The sequence below is a fragment of the Leucoraja erinacea genome, chromosome 35, assembly GCF_028641065.1.
Source record: "Leucoraja erinacea ecotype New England chromosome 35, Leri_hhj_1, whole genome shotgun sequence".
In the NCBI taxonomy this organism is placed as follows: Eukaryota; Metazoa; Chordata; class Chondrichthyes; order Rajiformes; family Rajidae; genus Leucoraja; species Leucoraja erinaceus.
Window position 1 is genome coordinate 2,281,530 of NC_073411.1, and position 17,840 is coordinate 2,299,369.

The 17,840-nt window shown below is 45.1% G+C and overlaps 1 protein-coding gene across 1 annotated transcript in view; it reads right to left on the reverse strand.

Annotated features, from left to right (window-relative positions):
- LOC129713172 (synaptic vesicular amine transporter) overlaps positions 1-13,931 on the reverse strand; it is a 53,562-nt gene extending 39,631 nt beyond the window's left edge. Inside the window, exons 1-2 of the mRNA XM_055662014.1 lie at positions 13,606-13,931; positions 4,649-4,816 (exon numbers count right to left, since the gene is read on the reverse strand). Of these exons, the coding sequence (XP_055517989.1) occupies positions 4,649-4,775 (127 nt within the window). The 5' untranslated portion in view covers positions 4,776-4,816; positions 13,606-13,931. The remainder of the gene's footprint in view (positions 1-4,648; positions 4,817-13,605) is intronic.
- Between the last annotated feature and the right edge of the window lie 3,909 nt (positions 13,932-17,840).

The following is a 17,840-nucleotide window of genomic DNA, read 5'->3' on the forward strand; positions in this document are numbered from 1 at the left end:
TTGTTCACGATGTTGGGGAAGTCCAGAACAAGGGGTCACAGTTTAAGGATAAGGGGGGAGTCTTTTAGGACCGAGATGAGAAAAACATTTATCACACAGAGAGTGGTGAATCTGTGGAACTCTCTGCCACAGAAGGTAGTTGAGGCCTGTTCATTGGCTATATTTAAGAGGGCGTTAGATGTGGCCCTTGTGGCTAAAAGGATCAGGGGGTATGGAGAGAAGGCAGGTACAGGATACTGAGTTGGACGATCAGCCATGATCATATTGAATGGCGGTGCTGGCTCGAAGGGTCGAATCGCCGACTCCTGCACCTAATTTTTGAATGTTTCCATGGAGCCAGCACCGCCATTCAATATGATCATGGCTGATCATCTAAAATCAGTGCCCTGTTCCTGATTTCTCCCCATATCCCTTGATTCCATTAGCCCTAAGAGCTATATCTAACTCTTGAAAACATCCAATGAATTGGCCACCACTGCCTTCTGTTGCAGAGAATTCTGCAGATTCACAACTCTCTGGGTGAAAAGGTTTTTCCTCGTCTCGGTCCTAAATGGCCTACCCCTCATTCTTAAACTGTGACCCCTGGTTCTGGACTCCCCAACATCGGGAACATTTTCCCGGCACCCAACCTGTCCAATCCCCTAAGAATTTTATATGTTTCGATAAGATTCCCTCTAATCCTTCCAAATTCCATTGAAAAGAAGCCCAGTCGATCAATTTAGAAGTTTAGAAGGATGAGAGGAGATTTCATATAACCATATAACCATATAACAATTACAACATGGAAACAGGCCATCTCGGCCCTACAAGTCCGTGCCGAACAACTTTTTTTTCCCCTTAGTCCCACCTGCCTGCACTCATACCATAACCCTCCATTCCCTTCTCATCCATATGCCTATCCAATTTATTTTTAAATGATACTAATGAACCTGCCTCCACCACTTCCACTGGAAGCTCATTCCACACCGCTACCACTCTCTGAGTAAAGAAGTTCCCCCTCATATTACCCCTAAACTTCTGTCCCTTAATTCTGAAGTCATGTACTCTTGTTTGAATCTTCCCTATTCTCAAAGGGAAAAGCTTGTCCACATCAACTCTGTCTATCCCTCTCATCATTTTAAAGAACTCTATCAAGTCCCCCCTTAACCTTCTGCGCTCCAGAGAATAAAGACCTAACTTATTCAACCTATCTCTGTAACTTAGTTGTTGAAACCCAGGCAACATTCTAGTAAATCTCCTCTGTACTCTCTCTATTTTGTTGACATCCTTCCTATAATTGGGCGACCAAAATTGTACACCATACTCCAGATTTGGTCTCACCAATGCCTTGTACAATTTTAACATTACATCCCAGCTTTCAATTTCATTGAAACATATAAGATTGTTAAGGGCTTGGACACGCTAGAGGTAGGAAACAGTTTCCCAATGTTGGGGGAGTCCAGAACCAGGGGCCACAGTTAAAGAATAAGAATAAGGAGTGTGCCATTTAGAACGGAGATGAGGAAACACGTTTTCTCACAGAGAGTGGTGAGTCTGTGGAATTCCCTGCCTCAGTGGAGGCAGGTTATCTGGATGCTTTCAAGAGAGAGCTAGATAGGGCTCTTAAAAATAGTGGAGTCAGGGGATATGGGGAGAAGGCAGGGGATGATCATACTCCTGCAGCTATTGTCTATTGTCTATTGTCTATTCTGTGACGGGGCTCAGCAGTAGAGTTGCTGACTTACAGCGCCAGAGACCCGGGTTGGATCCTGACTACGGGTGCTGTCTGTACAGAGTCTTTACGTTCTCCCTGTGACCGTGTATCTTTTCCCCGGGTACTTCGGTTTCGGACAGTTTACAGTCTTACCTGAACCAATTAGCGACAAAGCCGATGGTGGAGGAGGCCTGTGACAGAATGGTCAGTATGGGAAGGGGAGTGTTCAGCAACTGCAAGATCGTGTAGGCCTAGGCAGGCAGGGCTGGGGGAAGTGATTCAGGTTTTTGGACCATTGGGATCTCTTCTGGGGCTGATGTGATCTATGCAAGAGGGATGGTTTGCACCTGAAATGGAGGGTAGCCAATATCCTGGCGGGGAGGTTTTCTAGCCCTTGGGAGGTGTAAACTAGACTGGCAGGGATGTGAGAGCCAAGTCTACGGTGAGGCAGATGAGAAGATTGAGGCAAATACAGAGACTAAGAAGAACTAGATCAGTAACAGGACAGGGAGTGAGGGAAGGCCGGTGGAGCTGAACTCAGGCCTGTACTCACCGTAGTTTAGAAGGTTGAGGGGGGACCTCATTAAAACTCACACAATAATGAAAGGCACAGATAGAGTGGATGTGGAGAGGATGTTTCCACTGGTGGGAGAGTCTAGGACCAGAGGTCATAGCTTCAGAATTAAAGGACGCTCGTTTAAAAAGGAGAAGGAACTTCTTTAGTCAGAGGGTGTTTTATCTGTGGAACTCATTGCCACAGAGGGCTGTGGAGGCCTAGTCAGTGGATATTTTTTGAGGCAGAGATAGACAAGTTCTTGATTAGAACGGGTGTCAGGGTTATGGGGAGAAGGTGGGGAAAAGGGATTAGGTGGCAGAGATCAGCCATGATTGAATGGCGGAGTGGACTCGATGGGCGGAATGGCCTCATTCTACTCCTGTAACTTGTGAACGTGACATTGGTCGGTGCACAGACTTGAAATATTATAACTATTACAGAAACATGGCGGAAGGAACCTCAGGCCCGCCAAAGTCCCTCATTACTCCATCTGCACCTGAACTCCAATAGAGTCATAGAGTTGTACAGTATGGGAGCAGGCCAACATGTCCATGCTGACCTAGACACCCCTTCTAGGCCCATTGGCCCATATCCTGCTAAACTCTTCCCAATCCATGTACCTGTCCAAGTGTTCTTCTGCAGTTGTATAGGGCCCTGGTGAGACCACATCTGGAGTATTGTGTACAGTTTTGGCCTCCTAATCTGAGGAAGGACATCCTTGTGGTTGAGGCAGTGCAGCGTAGGTTCATGAGATTGATCCCTGGGATGGCGGGACTGTCATATGAGGAAAGATTGAAAAGACTAGGCTTGTATTCATTGAAGTTTAGAAAGATGAGGGGGGATCGTATAGAAACATATACAATTATAAAAGGACTGGACAAGCTAGATGCCGGAAAAATGTTCCCAATGTTGGGTGAGTCCAGAACCAGGGGCCACAGTCTTAGAATAAAGGGGAAGCCATTTAAGACTGAGGTGAGAAAAAACCTTTTCACCCAGAGAGTTGTGAATTTGTGGAATTCCCTGCCACAGAGGGCAGTGGAGGCCAAATCACTGGATGGATTTAAGAGAGAGTTAGATAGAGCTCTAGGGTCTAGTGGAGTCAAGGGATATGGGGAGAAGGCAGGCACGGGTTATTGATAGGGGATGATCAGCCATGATCACAATGAATGGCGGTGCTGGCTCGAGGGGCCGAATGACCTCCTCCTGCACCTATTTTCTATGTTTCTATATATCTTAATTGCTATTATTAGGTATGTTGCAAAGCCTACCTGAAGCGTCGCTGAAAATCTGTCCCAGCCCGTGTGCGCGATTTTTGCGCCGTTTAGAGGGGGGCGGGGTTTTAAAACGCGATTTTCCCTAGGCTGTTCCAATTGAGGATGTTCAGCCTAGTTAATTATTAACGGAAAATCGCTGGAATATTCCGTCGCTTTAGCTATTTTTAGTTTTAAAGGCTTTATATAATTGTTGTAGTAGTTTAAAAATTAACCTCTAAACCCGCGACCACCGGCAACCGGCAGGGTCTCATACAGCAGACAACAGAAGGTAGGCTGTTTATTTTTACATTAAAAAGGGCTTCTTAAGATCCCTTTATACAAAGGTTAATGTTGCGAGTAGCTCATTTTGGGCCCATTATATCCCGCAGTATTTTTCTGGGCATTTGAGTGCACAAATCTAGCGCAATGTGAACGTTCTAAACCAGCGCGTTCACAGGATCCCACTAGAAAGCTGATTTAAATTGACTTTAATTTACAGCAATTGAACACTAAATTCCTTCCATTTGGCCGATAAATTAATGTAAATGAGATTTAAAAATCATGTTTTATTGTGAATTATTTGTGAATATTATTTGGACACTTAGGCTATTTAAAAATGTTTAATCGTTCATTAAGAAATAGATAGATGTTTAGATCTAGTAATTGAAGTTTGAAATTAGCTCCAATTGGGTAACTAACTAATTATATGCTTTAATTTCAGGTCATCCAAGTAAGATTGATTTATATTTGTTTCAGAATGCTTCAATCTATGATAACTGAAAATTTCATTCAGTTCTCTTAATTTTTAAGAAAGTTATGGGCTTTTGACTGTCCACGATCACAGCTTTTTTGTTATGTCCATAGAAAATCAATAGGGAACAAGATGCTAATTTCCGAGTATGAAAATGGCCATAACTTTTTAAATACTTGAGATATGAAAGTGAATCAGGTGTCAAATTAAACTTCTTTTTTATGCTTTATCTGATGGGATAAATTGCAGACTTGATTTTTTAAATCTCAACATTTTGTAACATTGCTACTATTATAGAATGTGCCTCAACTACCTCCTCTGGCAGCTTGTTCCTTATACCCACCCATGGGATGTTTTTTTTTACCTTCCCCAGGTAAAGTTACATTTGAACTTACCAACAACAGTCAGCAGAATATAGTCCAGAAAGAGTGCAATATAAACAACAACTACCAACATGCTCTTGGATTGCCGTGCCTTCTTGATCTTCTGCCTTATTCTCAACTCTTCAAAACATGTCCCCATTTTGGTCCAGGTCAGGAGATTTGATCACCTCTTTTGAAAGCCTGAAATATGTCAAAGCATATATTGCACATGAGATAACGACAGCCGCTCTGGTGCCAGATTAACAACAGGTAATGAGTGATGGTTCTGAAGGGAAAGGTAATGAGAAGCATTCATGGACTCTTGTTTTCCCCTCCTTCAGTTTGAGACTTATATACCCCTGTCCCACTTAGGAAACCTGAACGGAAACCTCTGGAGACTTTGCGCCCCACCCAAGGTTTCCGTGCGGTTCCCGGAGGTTGCAGGTGGTTGCCGGAGGTTGCAGATAGTGGAAGCAGATAGGGAGACTGACAAAAACCCCCGGGAACCTCCGGGAACCGCACGGAAACCTAGTGGGTGGGGCGCAAAGTCTCTAGAGGTTTCCGTTCAGGTTTCCTAAGTGGGACAGGGGTTACACCCCGCACCACGGAGGAAGCCTCGCAGATTGGAGTAAGTTGTACAATTTTGGTCGCCCAATTATAGGAAGGATGTCAACAAAATAGAGAGAGTACAGAGGAGATTTACTAGAATGTTGCCTGGGTTTCAACAACTAAGTTACAGAGATAGGTTGAATAAGTTAGGTCTTTATTCTCTGGAGCGCAGAAGGTTAAGGGGGGACTTGATAGAGGTCTTTAAAATGATGAGAGGGATAGACAGAGTTGATGTGGACAAGCTTTTCCCTTTGAGAATAGGGAAGATTCAAACAAGAGGACATGACTTCAGAATTAAGGGACAGAAGTTTAGGGGTAACATGAGGGGGAACTTCTTTACTCAGAGAGTGGTAGCGGTGTGGAATGAGCTTCCAGTGGAAGTGGTGGCGGCAGGTTCGTTGGTATCATTTAAAAATAAATTGGATAGGCATTTGGATGAGAAGGGAATGGAGGGTTATGGTATGAGTGCAGGCAGGTGGGACTAAGGGAAAAAAAAGTTGTGTTCGGCACGGACTTGTAGGGCCAAGATGGCCTGTTTCCGTGGTGTAATTGTTATATGTTATATGGTTATATCAGAGTGGTGATTTGGATTCAGTTTAGACTTTCTGGCAACAGTACAGCCCTCCATCCTAGGAGATAAAATAGTTCCCACAACACAGGGCTGCAATGTGGCACAGCTGTAGAGTTGCTGCCCTACAGCGCTTTCAGCACCGGAGACCTGGGTTCGATCCCGACTACGGGTGCTGTCTGTATGGAGTTTGTACGTTCTCCCCGTGACCGGGTGGGTTTTCTCCGAGATCTTCGGTTTCCTCCTACGCTCCAAGGACATACAGGTTTGTAGGTGAATTGGATTGGTATTAGTATGCAATTGTCCCTAGTGTGTGTAGGATAGTGTTAATGTTTGGGGATCGCTGGTTGGTGTGGATTCGATGGGCCGAAGGGCCTGTTTCCTTGCTGTATCTCTAAACTAAACTCAATTTGATTTGCATTTGGCTGGTATTGAATCATAGACCTCATTCTGTGGTCAAAAAGCAAAAATTCAGCAGCTGCAGGAAATCTGAAATCTAATTTTAAATGCTGAAAGTACTCCGAAGATCACTCAACTTCTGTGGAAAGAGACAGATGCTGGTTTACACCAAAGATAGACACAAACTCCTGGAGTAACTCAGCGGGTCTGGAAGCATCTCTGGATGGTAAGAATTGGTGATGTTTCAGGTCAAGACCCTTCAGCTCAGTCTGAAGAAGGGTCTCCACCTGAAACGTCACCCATTCCTTCCATCCGGAGATGCTGCCTGTCCTGCTGAGTTACTCCGGCAATTATGTCTATCTTCTGTGGAAAGATGTCGTCTGCAGTGCTGTTTTCATTATTTATGGTCCATTAGTGTCCATGCACAGTTGGCGGTGAGGCAGGGGCTGATAGAGCTACTACCTCACAGTATCAGAGATCCGGGTTCCACCCTAACCTCAAGTGCTGTCTGTGTGAGGTTTTCACATTCTCCCTGTGAGCATATGGGTTTCCTCCCATACCCTAATAATATGCAAGCTTGTAGGTTAATTGGCCTCTGTAAATCACCCTCTGTGCGTAGGGAGTGGATGGAAAAGTGGGATAACAGAGAACTGGTGATTGGCGGTTGGCATGGACTCGGTGGGCCGAAGGGTCTGTTTCCATGCTGTATCTTTCAATCAATCTTTGCAGTTCCTCCCTGCTCATTTTGTCCGCTCCACTGTGAAATCTCCTCAAGGTGTGCCTACTTTGAAGACGTTCTCCTCCTCTCTCTGGCGAGAGTTCTGCGACACCTTCTCTCGCTGCCCCTGTTCTGTGCCTCCTCCTGCTTTCCGACTCTACCTCCACATTTTAAACCAGACATGCAGTCTGAAGAAAGGTCTCGACCCGAAATGTCACTTATTGCTTTTCCCCAGAGATGCTGCCTGACCCGCTGAGTTGCTCCAGCATTCGGTGTCTATCTTCAGAGCTTGGGAACACTTGGATTGTTTTCTCTGGATAGCCGGAGGCTGGGAGGAAGTATAGAAAATTCCGACAGGCATAGATAGGGTAGATCTTTCCCACCAGGATAGAAATGTCAAAGACGAGAGGACTTAGTTTTAAGGTGAGAGAGGCAGGGTTTAAAGGAGCATGTTTTTTACACAGGCAGCAGACAGCAGTGTTTTTACACATTCCCAGCATATTCATATGTCTGTCTAAATGACCTTTAACCTGTTCCGTGGCAGCCCCGAGCAAACTTGGGTGATGGCCAATAGTGTAAAAAAAACTTGGCAGTGAACAGGTTAAACACCACAGTCATGTCTGCCTCCACCACCCCCCATCAGCAGTGGTATCAGGCACTCACAACACCCACACTGGGTGTGGTGCATGCCTGGGTCAAGTTGCTGTGGGTGGTGCTGGAAGCAGATATGATAGTGGGTTTAAAACCTTTTAGGCTGAATATCCCGGGAATGGAGCAATGTGGAACATGTGCCGGCTGATAGAAACATAGAAAATAGGTGCAGGAGTAGGCCATTCGGCCCTTCGAGCCTGCACCACCATTCAATATGATCATGGCTGATCATCCAACTCAGTATCCCGTACCTGCCTTCTCTCCATACCCCCTGATCCCTTTAGCCACAAAGGCCATATCTAACTCCCTCTTAAATATAGCCAATGAACTGGCCTCAACTACCTTCTGTGGCAGAGAATTCCACAGATTCACCACTCTCTGTGTGAAAAAAAAAAATCTCATCTTGTTCCTAAAAGACTTCCCCCTTATCCTTATACTGTGACCCCTTGTTCTGGACTTCCCCAACATCGGGACCAATCTTCTTGCATCTAGCCCGTCCAAGCCCTTAAGAATTTTGTAAGTTTCTATAAGATCCCCCCTCAATCTTCTAAATTCCAGTCTTTCTTCATATGAAAGTCCTGCCATCCCAGGAATCAGTCTGGTGAACCTTCTCTGTATTCCCTCTATGGCAAGAATGTCTTTCCGCAGATGAGATTAGTTTAGCCTGACAGCATGTTCGGCACAGACAACGTGGCTCGTTTCAGTCGAATATTCGATCTTTTAAGAGTCTGGTGTGTAATTGGCACATGTACTGCAATAATATTCTCACTTACTGCAGCTGTTGAATCCCATTAACGTAATCACACACAAATAAATATACAATAATCAATAATACAATGAATTAATCATGTAAGAAGTATGAAGGTCTCGACCCAAAACGTCACCCATTCCTTCTCTCCAGGGATGCTGCCTGTCCCGCTGAGTTACTCCAGCTTTTTGTGTCTATCTTTGGTTTAAAGCAACATCTGCAGTTCCTTCCTACAAATTAATCATGGGGCACTAGATAACCTGGCCCTAATAGTGTAAAATCAAAAGTTCATAAAACATCCAAAGCAAAGTCCAGAGTTGAGCCTAGTTGGGCAGTTTCGAGGTAGGGTTGTGTTTTGTGTTGTGCCGTGTTCAAGAGCCTGAAGGTTTCTGGGAAGAAGCTGTTTTTGAACTTGGAGGTCATGATTTTCAGGCTCATGATGGTGGAGGCGAGATGAGAATGTAACATGGCTGATGTGGGCCTTTGATGATATTAGCTGCCTTTTTGCCAATAAATCCCTCCAATGGTGTGGAGGTCAGGATGGACCCAGCAGTGTCTAACACTCTCTGTCATCTACTTTGTTCCTGGGTGTTTGAGTTGCTGAACCCTCTTCCCAATGTTTGCAGTGAGATGAGAGCGTGGCCAGGACAGCTTGGGTTTAGTTTAGTTTCGTTTAGAGATACAGTGCGGAAATAGGCCTTGTGGCCAACCGAGTCCGCATCGGCAAGCGATTCCCACACATTAACACTATCCTACACACACTAGGGACAATTTACATTTATACCAAGCCAATTAACCTACAAACCTGTACATCTTTGGAGTGTGGGAGGACAATAGACAATAGACAATAGACAATAGGTGCAGGAGGAGGCCATTCGGCCCTTCGAGCCAGCACCGCCATTCAATGTGATCATGGCTGATCATCCCCAATCAATTCCTGCCTCCTCCCCATATCCCCTGACTCTGCTATTTTTCAGAGCCCTATCTAGCTCTCTCTTGAAAGCATCCAGAGAACCTGCCTCCACCGCCCTCTGAGGCAGAGAATTCCGCAGGCTCACCACTCTCTGTGAGAAAACGTGTTTCCTCGTCTCCGTTCTCCAAAGATCTCGGAGAAAGCCCACGTGGTTACGGGGATAACGTACAAACTCAATGCAAACATCACCGCGGACCGCACCCGTAGCCGGGATCGAACCTGGGTCTCCATCGCTGCAAGCGCTGCTGAGCCACCGTGCCGCCCCTGGTCTTTGATGATATTAGCTGCCTGTTTGAGGCACTTCTGGTTCTGGCTGTTACTTCACTCGTTTATAGAATAGCTCGCCTAATGTCGACACGTACCCAGTTGTTTGTGAGAGGGACCTTGCAACGTCACCTGGACTGGGTTCACCTCTGCCACCTGATTTTGAGCAATATATCTTCAGATTGTTCTGACCTTACAACAAATCCAATGGATAGTTAATATAAAGCATTTATCACTAAGGATGTTAACCTTATATGAATTAGATTGGCATTAACATTTTAGAAAATCAGGTTCTCTTATTCTAAGTGATGCCTCACACATGCTGTGTGGCTCTATCAGAAGAAGGTCATAAGGTTATACGGTCATAAGTGATAGGAGTAAAATGCCATTCGGCCCATCTAGTCTATCACAGCTGATCTATCTCTCCCTCTGAACCCCATTCTCCCCATAAGCTCTGACACCATACTAATCAAGAATCTATCTGTTTCTGCCTTAAAATGTCCACTGACTTGGCCTCCAAAGAATTCCTCAGATTCACCACCCTCTGGCTAGAGAAATTCCTCCTCATCTCCTTCCTAAAAGAACGTCCGTTAATTCTAGCCCTAGACTCTCCCTTTAACGAAAACATCCTCTCCACGTCCACTCTATCCAAGCCTTTCACTATTCTGTATGGTTCAATGAGGTCCCCCCTCATTCTTCTAAACTCCAGCAAGTACAGGACCAGTGCCGGCAAACACTCATCATAGGTTAACCCACTAATTTTTGGGATCCTTCTTGTAAACCTCCTATGGACCATCTCCAGACCCAGCACATCCTTCCTCAGATATTGTGCCCAAAATTGCTCAAAATATTCCAAATGCCGCCTTACCAGCCCTTATAGAGCCTCAGCATTACATTGCTGTTTTTGTACACCGGCCCTCTTGAAATAAATCAGTTGTAGACGTTGGCCAAGGCATATGTCAGGCTGATGCCACGATAGTTGTCCGTCTTGTTCAGGCTCCCAGATTTGGGGTCGGGGATGTTGGATTGTGACCACTGTATTGGCTTGTTATTCGTCATTAGCACTGTGTTGCAGAACTTGAGCATGATGTCGTCAAAGTCACATTTTTTCAACCCCTCTGGAGGGATGTCTTCATGGTCTGGACTCTTCCCTTGCTTCAGCGAGGTCTTCACTTCTCCTCCATGGTACATCCATGAGGACAGTCTCGATCTCCTCATCTTCCTCAATGTCAGTTGGAGGTGACCCAAGCAGGTTCTTGAAGTGGATGAAACCATGTGTTGATTCGGTCCTCTGGAGAGTTCCCATTGACTTGACCTGACTTGGTCTTCTTCCTGCCACTGATCTCGTTCACGGCCCTCCATGCCTCGCTATACCGCTTGCCATCCGTTGGCTGGCTCTACTCCCTCTATCATTCTCGCTACCTCCTCCTCCTTTAGTTTGTCGAACCCCTCAAAGAGTTGGGGTTTGGCCTCCTTCAGGTCCTCCTTGAGCTGCTCCATCCAGCTCCTAGTGTAGGCCTCGGCATTCAACAACTACTTGACTCCGCTTGATTCTAAACCGGATTAGGGTTGCTATCGACACAAATCTACATTATAATCAGAACGGCTTCAGAGAGAAGAGGAACATGGTCACACAGATCCTTGCCCTCTGAAGAATCATTGAGGAGATGAAGAATAACAACCTGCCATCGTCCTAACCTTCAAGAAGGCGTTTGACTCGATTCATCGATGATAAATGATGAGGATTTACGGGTATCCCTCCTCGTCTCCTTAGACCAATTGAGGATGTCTACTTGGGCACCAAGGTCAAGGTTGTCACCCCAGAACAAAGTGTTCGAGATCTTCGCCGGGATCTTACAGGGAGACACGCTGGCACCCTTTCCCTTCGTCATTGTCCTTGATTATGCCATGAGGCAGGTGCTCAAGGAACATGAGGACCTCGGCTTCACAATCACCCCAAGGCGTTCGAGAAGAATCGGGCCAGTCAACTTGTCAGACCTCCACTTCGCTGATGACATTGTGCTGCTGTCAGACCAGATTATAGAGGCACAGGAGCTGCTGGGCCGGGTCGAGACGGAGTGCGGGAAAGTGGGCCTCCACCTCAATACCAAGAAGACGGAGTACATGCCGTTCAACGTTGGTGACTATGAGCCTCTAAAGACCAGTGGCGGTGCATCTCTCAAAAAAGTGGAGGACTTCAAATACCTGGGAGCGATGATGCGGAGAATGACATCAAGGTCCGGAAAGCGCTCGCATGGAAAGCCCTGAATAACATGAGGAAAATCTGGACGTCTCGGATGTCCAAGGGTCTCAAACTGAGATTGTTCCATGCAACTGTAGAGACCATATTATTGTACGGGTATGAGGCATGGACTCTTACTCGAGCACTGTCCAAGTCTCTCGATGGTACCTGCACCCGAATGCTCGGAAAGGTTCAAAATGTCAGTTGGAGGGACCACATCACCAGCGCCCAGCTCCACGGGGAGATTCCACCACTGACGGAGAAGATCAGGTGGAGAAGGATGAGGCTCGCTGGTCACTGCCAGCGCCACCCAGAAATGCCAGCGAACAAGGTTGTGCTGTGGGAACCCACCCATGGAAGACATGACCCGGGACGGCCAACACTGAAGACGGTGATGGAGGACGCATGTGTAGAGACAAAAGAGGAGCTTGCCAGCTGCACGGTGGAGAGAGATGTGTGGTGCGTCTGTCACTGTGCCCATCGCAAACCAGCACCACTGCGTCACTGCTGACATCTAGAGCAGCGGACGCAATAGATGAGGTTGGAAGATCATTTCGTTTCGCCGAACACCTCCGCTCGGTCCGCAATAACCAAGCTGACCTCCCGGTGGCTCAGCACTTCAACTCCCCCTCCCACTCCGTCTCCGACCTCTCTGTCCTGGGTTTCCTCCATGGCCACAGCGAGCAGCACCGGAAATTGGAGGAACAGCACCTCATATTCCGTTTGGGGAGTCTGCACCCCGGGGGCATGAACATCGAATTCTCCCAATTTTGTTAGTCCTTGCTGTCTCCTCCCCTTCCTCAGCCCCCCTGCTGTCTCCTCCCATCCCCCAGCCTTCGGGCTCCTCCTCCTTTTCCCTTTCTTGTCCCCACCCACCCCCGACCCCGATCAGTCTGAAGAAGGGTTTCGGCCCGAAACGTTGCCTATTTCCTTCGCTCCATGGATGCTGCTGCACCCGCTGAGTTTCTCCAGCTTTTTTGTGTAACCCACTGCGTCACTAATGTTTTCAACGATGATGATGAGGATGATGATTGAAATAAATACTAGCGTTGAGTTTGCTTTCTTTACTACTGATTTACCACCAAAGAATTGGATAAAATGGAAAGGAGAATGAAAGGGAAGCAGGGAGTGGAAACAGAAAATTGAAAGATTGGATAATGCAGAGCAGGCTAAATAAAGCAACATTCTCAGGGCAGAATAGGCTTGCAAACTAAAATCGAGACTTAGTGTCACAGAATACTATCGTGTAGAGCTACCAAAACGTGTCTCATTGTGCCTGTCCTAGTTCCCTGCAAGAGCTTAACCCCAACTCTACTGACAAACGCCTTTCAAATCAGTTTCCACCACTCTTTCAGAAAGTATGTTTCCAATTGCAACTTCACTCAGTTGAAATATACTTCCTCTTTGTCTCGGTCATTTACATGAAATCTGTGCTTCTGGTCACTGACTCAAATTAGAAACATAGAAACATAGAATTCTAGCAGAAAGAATCATTCCTTATTGATTCACTGCATTGAATCCCACACAAAACCTTTGCTCAACAGTGTGTACAGTATAAATATAAAGATAACTTGAATCTTAGCTATTTTTACATCATTTCATTTTTTTCATATTTAAGTCGCAATAAGTGTCAGTGGGGGACAGTTTCGTGGAATTTGAAAAATGTATAAACTGTATTGAACAATTTATATAGACTCCGAAAAATGTCGGATGAATTTTTCGCACGGTTCACGCATTGTATATATTTATTACTTGAATAAAGTCTATTTTGAAATTTAAAAAATTGAAATAAGTGTCATTTTATAGTACTGTACTTACCTCCTCCACAATATCTTGTACTTTGCTCCTAAGGTTTGCCGAACGTTGTCAGTTCCAGTTTATAATCTGTGCGGTTTCAGCTGCAGGTGGATATGGAAATCAGTGAAGAGCTGTATATCATGCATAGATAAAGGTTTCCATATAAACACAGTCTTAACTCTCTTCCTTACGTCAGGGCAGGAGGAAATGAGTCAGGTGTAGGGCTTCCTTTAGATCGAGCAAGGTGAGTTTAACATTGATGTGATTAGTTTGTTCAACAAGATAATCTACATTCAAAACTATTGACTGTATAATTGCAGTTCTTCGACTAATCATTTCAAGACTGAAGCTTAGTAAAACAGAGAATTCTTGAGAACTAATATTCCTCATGTTTGAAGAGGGATCCTTCACCTATCCATGTTCTCCAGGGATGCTGCCTTATCCGCTGAGTTACTCCAGCACTTTGTGCCTTTTTTCGGCAAAAGCACTCTGTGTGAAAAAACAATTTTTACACAGGGAGTGGTGAATCTCTGGAACTCTCTGCCACAGAAGGTAGTTGAGGCCAGTTCATTGGCTATATTTAAGAGGGAGTTAGATGTGGCCCTTGTGGCTAAAGGGATCAGGGGGTATGGAGAGAAGGCAGGTACGGGATACTGAGTTGGATGATCAGCCATGATCATATTCAATGGCGGTGCAGGCTCAAAGGGCCGAATGGCCTACTCCTGCACCTATTTTCTATGTTTCTATGTTTGACTTTGTTCCTTGCTATTGGTGTCAATGGTGGATTGACATCCTACAAACTGCTGACTATCTAATTTGGTTAATAAATTTCATTTTTAAACTTTCGTAATCTTTTTGTGATAAAACTCTAAAAATGTAGAAAATCCTTTTAAATGTTTTCGAAGTGCAGCATTGCCTCAAAATGAGGACTGGTGCTATGTCTTTTCACAGCGTAGACCTCCAGTTTTCAGTCATTCATTCTTGCTATATTACAACAGTATCATATCCAAGTTTTCTCCATCTGCTTTTCCATAGCCCATCAGCTCCCATTCCCTTCCTATGACTTTGAAAAGCTAGGCATGTGTTTCCTGAAGTTTAGAAGAGTGAAACTACACTGAAATGTGTAGGGTCCGAGAGGTCTTAAGAGGGAGAATGAGGAGAATGACATTCCTACATGAGAGAATATACAAGTGCGGATCTCATAGCAAAAATGTAAAGTCTTCATCTTATCAAGGAACTGCAGATGCCGATTAACAAAAAAAAAAACCACCAAGTGCTGGAGTAACTCAGTGGGTCAAGCAGACTTGGAATCAGTTTGAAGAAGGGTCCTAACCTGAAATGTCACCTACCTATGTTCTCCTGAGATGCTGCCTGACCTGCTGAGTTACTCCGGAATTGTGTCTTTAGATAGTATTCATGTTCTGATGGCACGTATACAAAGTGTTTTTATGTATCTCCGTGCACATGATAATAATAAGCTAATAGTGATATGAAATTCCATGATTTCTTAAATCTGTCAAAAGCTCGGTATTTAGCGAATGCAAAGTCCTTTAGCCAAGCAGTTGCCTCTTGATCTGCTGTATGAAGGGTGACAAGTCTTCCTTTGAGCCTTTGTTGAGGGCATGCTTCAATGATGTGTTGCATTGTTTGCTGCTCTCCACAAGCACACCGTGGGGTTGGACTGCTGCCCCATTTGTGAAGGCTGGCCAAGCAGGGGCCATGTCCAGTCCTGTGTTGGTGGGCAAGGACTTCGATGAGGCGTCACTTGGCTGCAGAGAGGCCTTCAACATTCAGTTGTAGTATTCGGAGAGCAGGTCCAACTGCTAGGTGCTCTTGAGGCTGGTCGTTGTTGCTGCTTTTGGCTCGGTGCTAAGGCTACACCTATCTCACCTCTTTTGGACCAGAGGTAGAACTGTTCCATTATGTTACACCAATGCCTTCAACATCTTGACTCTCATGAGCCTTTTCACATCCTGTGGACGTAACTAGTAATTTGGAAATTTGATATTAACCCCTCCCCCATCTAAGAAAATTAGGTGACTAACAGGTCATTTTCGAGGATATAAGTTAGTAGAAATTAGAAACCGCAGATGTGGGTTGACAAAAAAGGATATCAAATACTGAAGTAACTCAGCGGACCAGGCACCATCCCTGGAGATGCAGTCTGTGAGGAGAAGCTGGGGAAAGAAATGAGCAATCTGCAGAAGGTGTGACGAGCCATCACTTTACACTCGTACTTGCTTGTACTCACTAGAATTTAGAAGATTGAGGGGGGATCTTATAGAAACTTACAACATTCTTAAGGGTACACAAAAAAGCCGGAGAAACTCAGCGGGTGCAGCAGCATCTATGGAGAGAAGGAAATAGGCGACGTTTCGGGCCGAAACACTTCTTCAGACTGATCGGGGCGGGGGAGGGCGGCGACAAGAAAGGGAAAAGGAGGAGGAGCCCGAAGGCTGGGGGATGGGAGGAACGTTGCCTATTTCCTTCGCTCCATAGATGCTGCTGCACCCGCTGAGTTTCTCCAGCTTTTTTCTGTACCTTCGATTCTCCAGCATCTGCAGTTCCTTCTTAAAATTCTTAAGGGGTTGGACAGGCTAGATGCAGGAAGATTGTTCCCGATGTTGGGGAAGTCCTGAACAAGGGGTCACAGTTTAAGGATAAGGGGGGAAGTCTTTTAGGACCGAGATGAGAAAAACATTTTTCACACAGTGGTGAATCTGTGGAATTCTCTGCCACAGAAGGCAGTTGAGGCCAGTTCATTGGCTATATTTAAGAGGGAGTTAGATGCAGCCCTCGTGGCTAAAGGGATCAGGGGGTATGGAGAGAAGGCAGGTACAGGATACTGAGTTGGATGATCAGCCATGATCACATTGAATGGCGGTGCAGGCTCGAAGGGCCAAATGGCCTACTCCTGCACCTATGTTTCTATGTTTCTATGTTTCTTTGTTTACACCTTAGCAACGCATGATGTTGCAACACTGAAAGGCTACAAAACAATTTCACAAATTTCACCACTGTCTTACAGCTGTTACATGACAATTTGGAGATTAATTAAATTAATAATGAAAAAATATCATAGAAGTGGAAATATTCAAAAATGAACATTAGCGTTTGCGATATAGCTAAAACAATAAACAATAGACAATAGCAGGAGTAGGCCATTTGGCCCTTCGAGTCAGCACCGCCATTCAATGTGATCATGGCTGATCATCCCCAATCAGTACCCAGTTCCTGCCTTCTCCCCATATCCCCTGACCACTATTTTTAAGAGCCCTATCTAGCTTTCTCTTGAAAGCATCCAGAGAACCTGCCTCCACCGCCCTCTTCGGCAGAGAATTCCACAGACTCACCACTCTCTGTGAGAAAAAATGTTTCCTCGTCTCCGTTCTAAATGGCTAACTCCTTATTCTTAAACTGTGGCCCCTGGTTCTGGACTCCCCCAACATCGGGAACATGTTTCCTGCCTCTGGTGTGTCCAAGCCCTTAACAATCTTATATGTTTCACTGTGATATCCTCTCATCCTTCTAAACTCCAGAGTGTACAAGCCCAGCTGTTCCATTCTCTCAGCATACAATGTCTATTATAGTTAGGCAAGTGTATTAATTAGTTAATTATAATACAGAATTACATAATTTTGCTTTAACATCTGATTTAATGGCATGAATATTGGTAACCCCAGTCATTACTGCCATCTCATGGACATTTATTGCTTTCATGCATTTGGTCCAGGAGCATTGTGAGAATTATTACTCAAGAGTTAAAGAGTGTTGCATTATCTTTCGCATGAACAATGAAATTCTTGCCTGGGAACATGATCTCAACAAAGCAATAGATAAATCTACATTAACAATGATATAATAAATTACCACTTGCACTAACTAGCCAGGCCATAATAGTGCAAGCCAAAGTACATGAGTGCAACCTTATACAAAATCCATAGTGGTTCAGTGCTGGGGTAAGATGATGGTTAGATTTTGCAGGGTGCTTCAAGAGCCTGATAGTTGATGGGAAGAAGCTGTTGTTCAAACTACAGGTCATGGCTCTAAGGGTCCTGTACTTTCTTCCCGGTGGTAGCAGCTAGATTAAAGTGTTGCAGGCCTTAAATGATGTTAGCTGCCTCTTAAGGCAGCACTTACTGTTGATGCTTTCAATGGTGGGGAGGTTAATACCTGTGATTAAGCAGGCAATATCCACCACTTTCTGTAGTCTCCTTTGTCCTTGGGCATTTTAGTTACCAAACCAGGCCTTGATG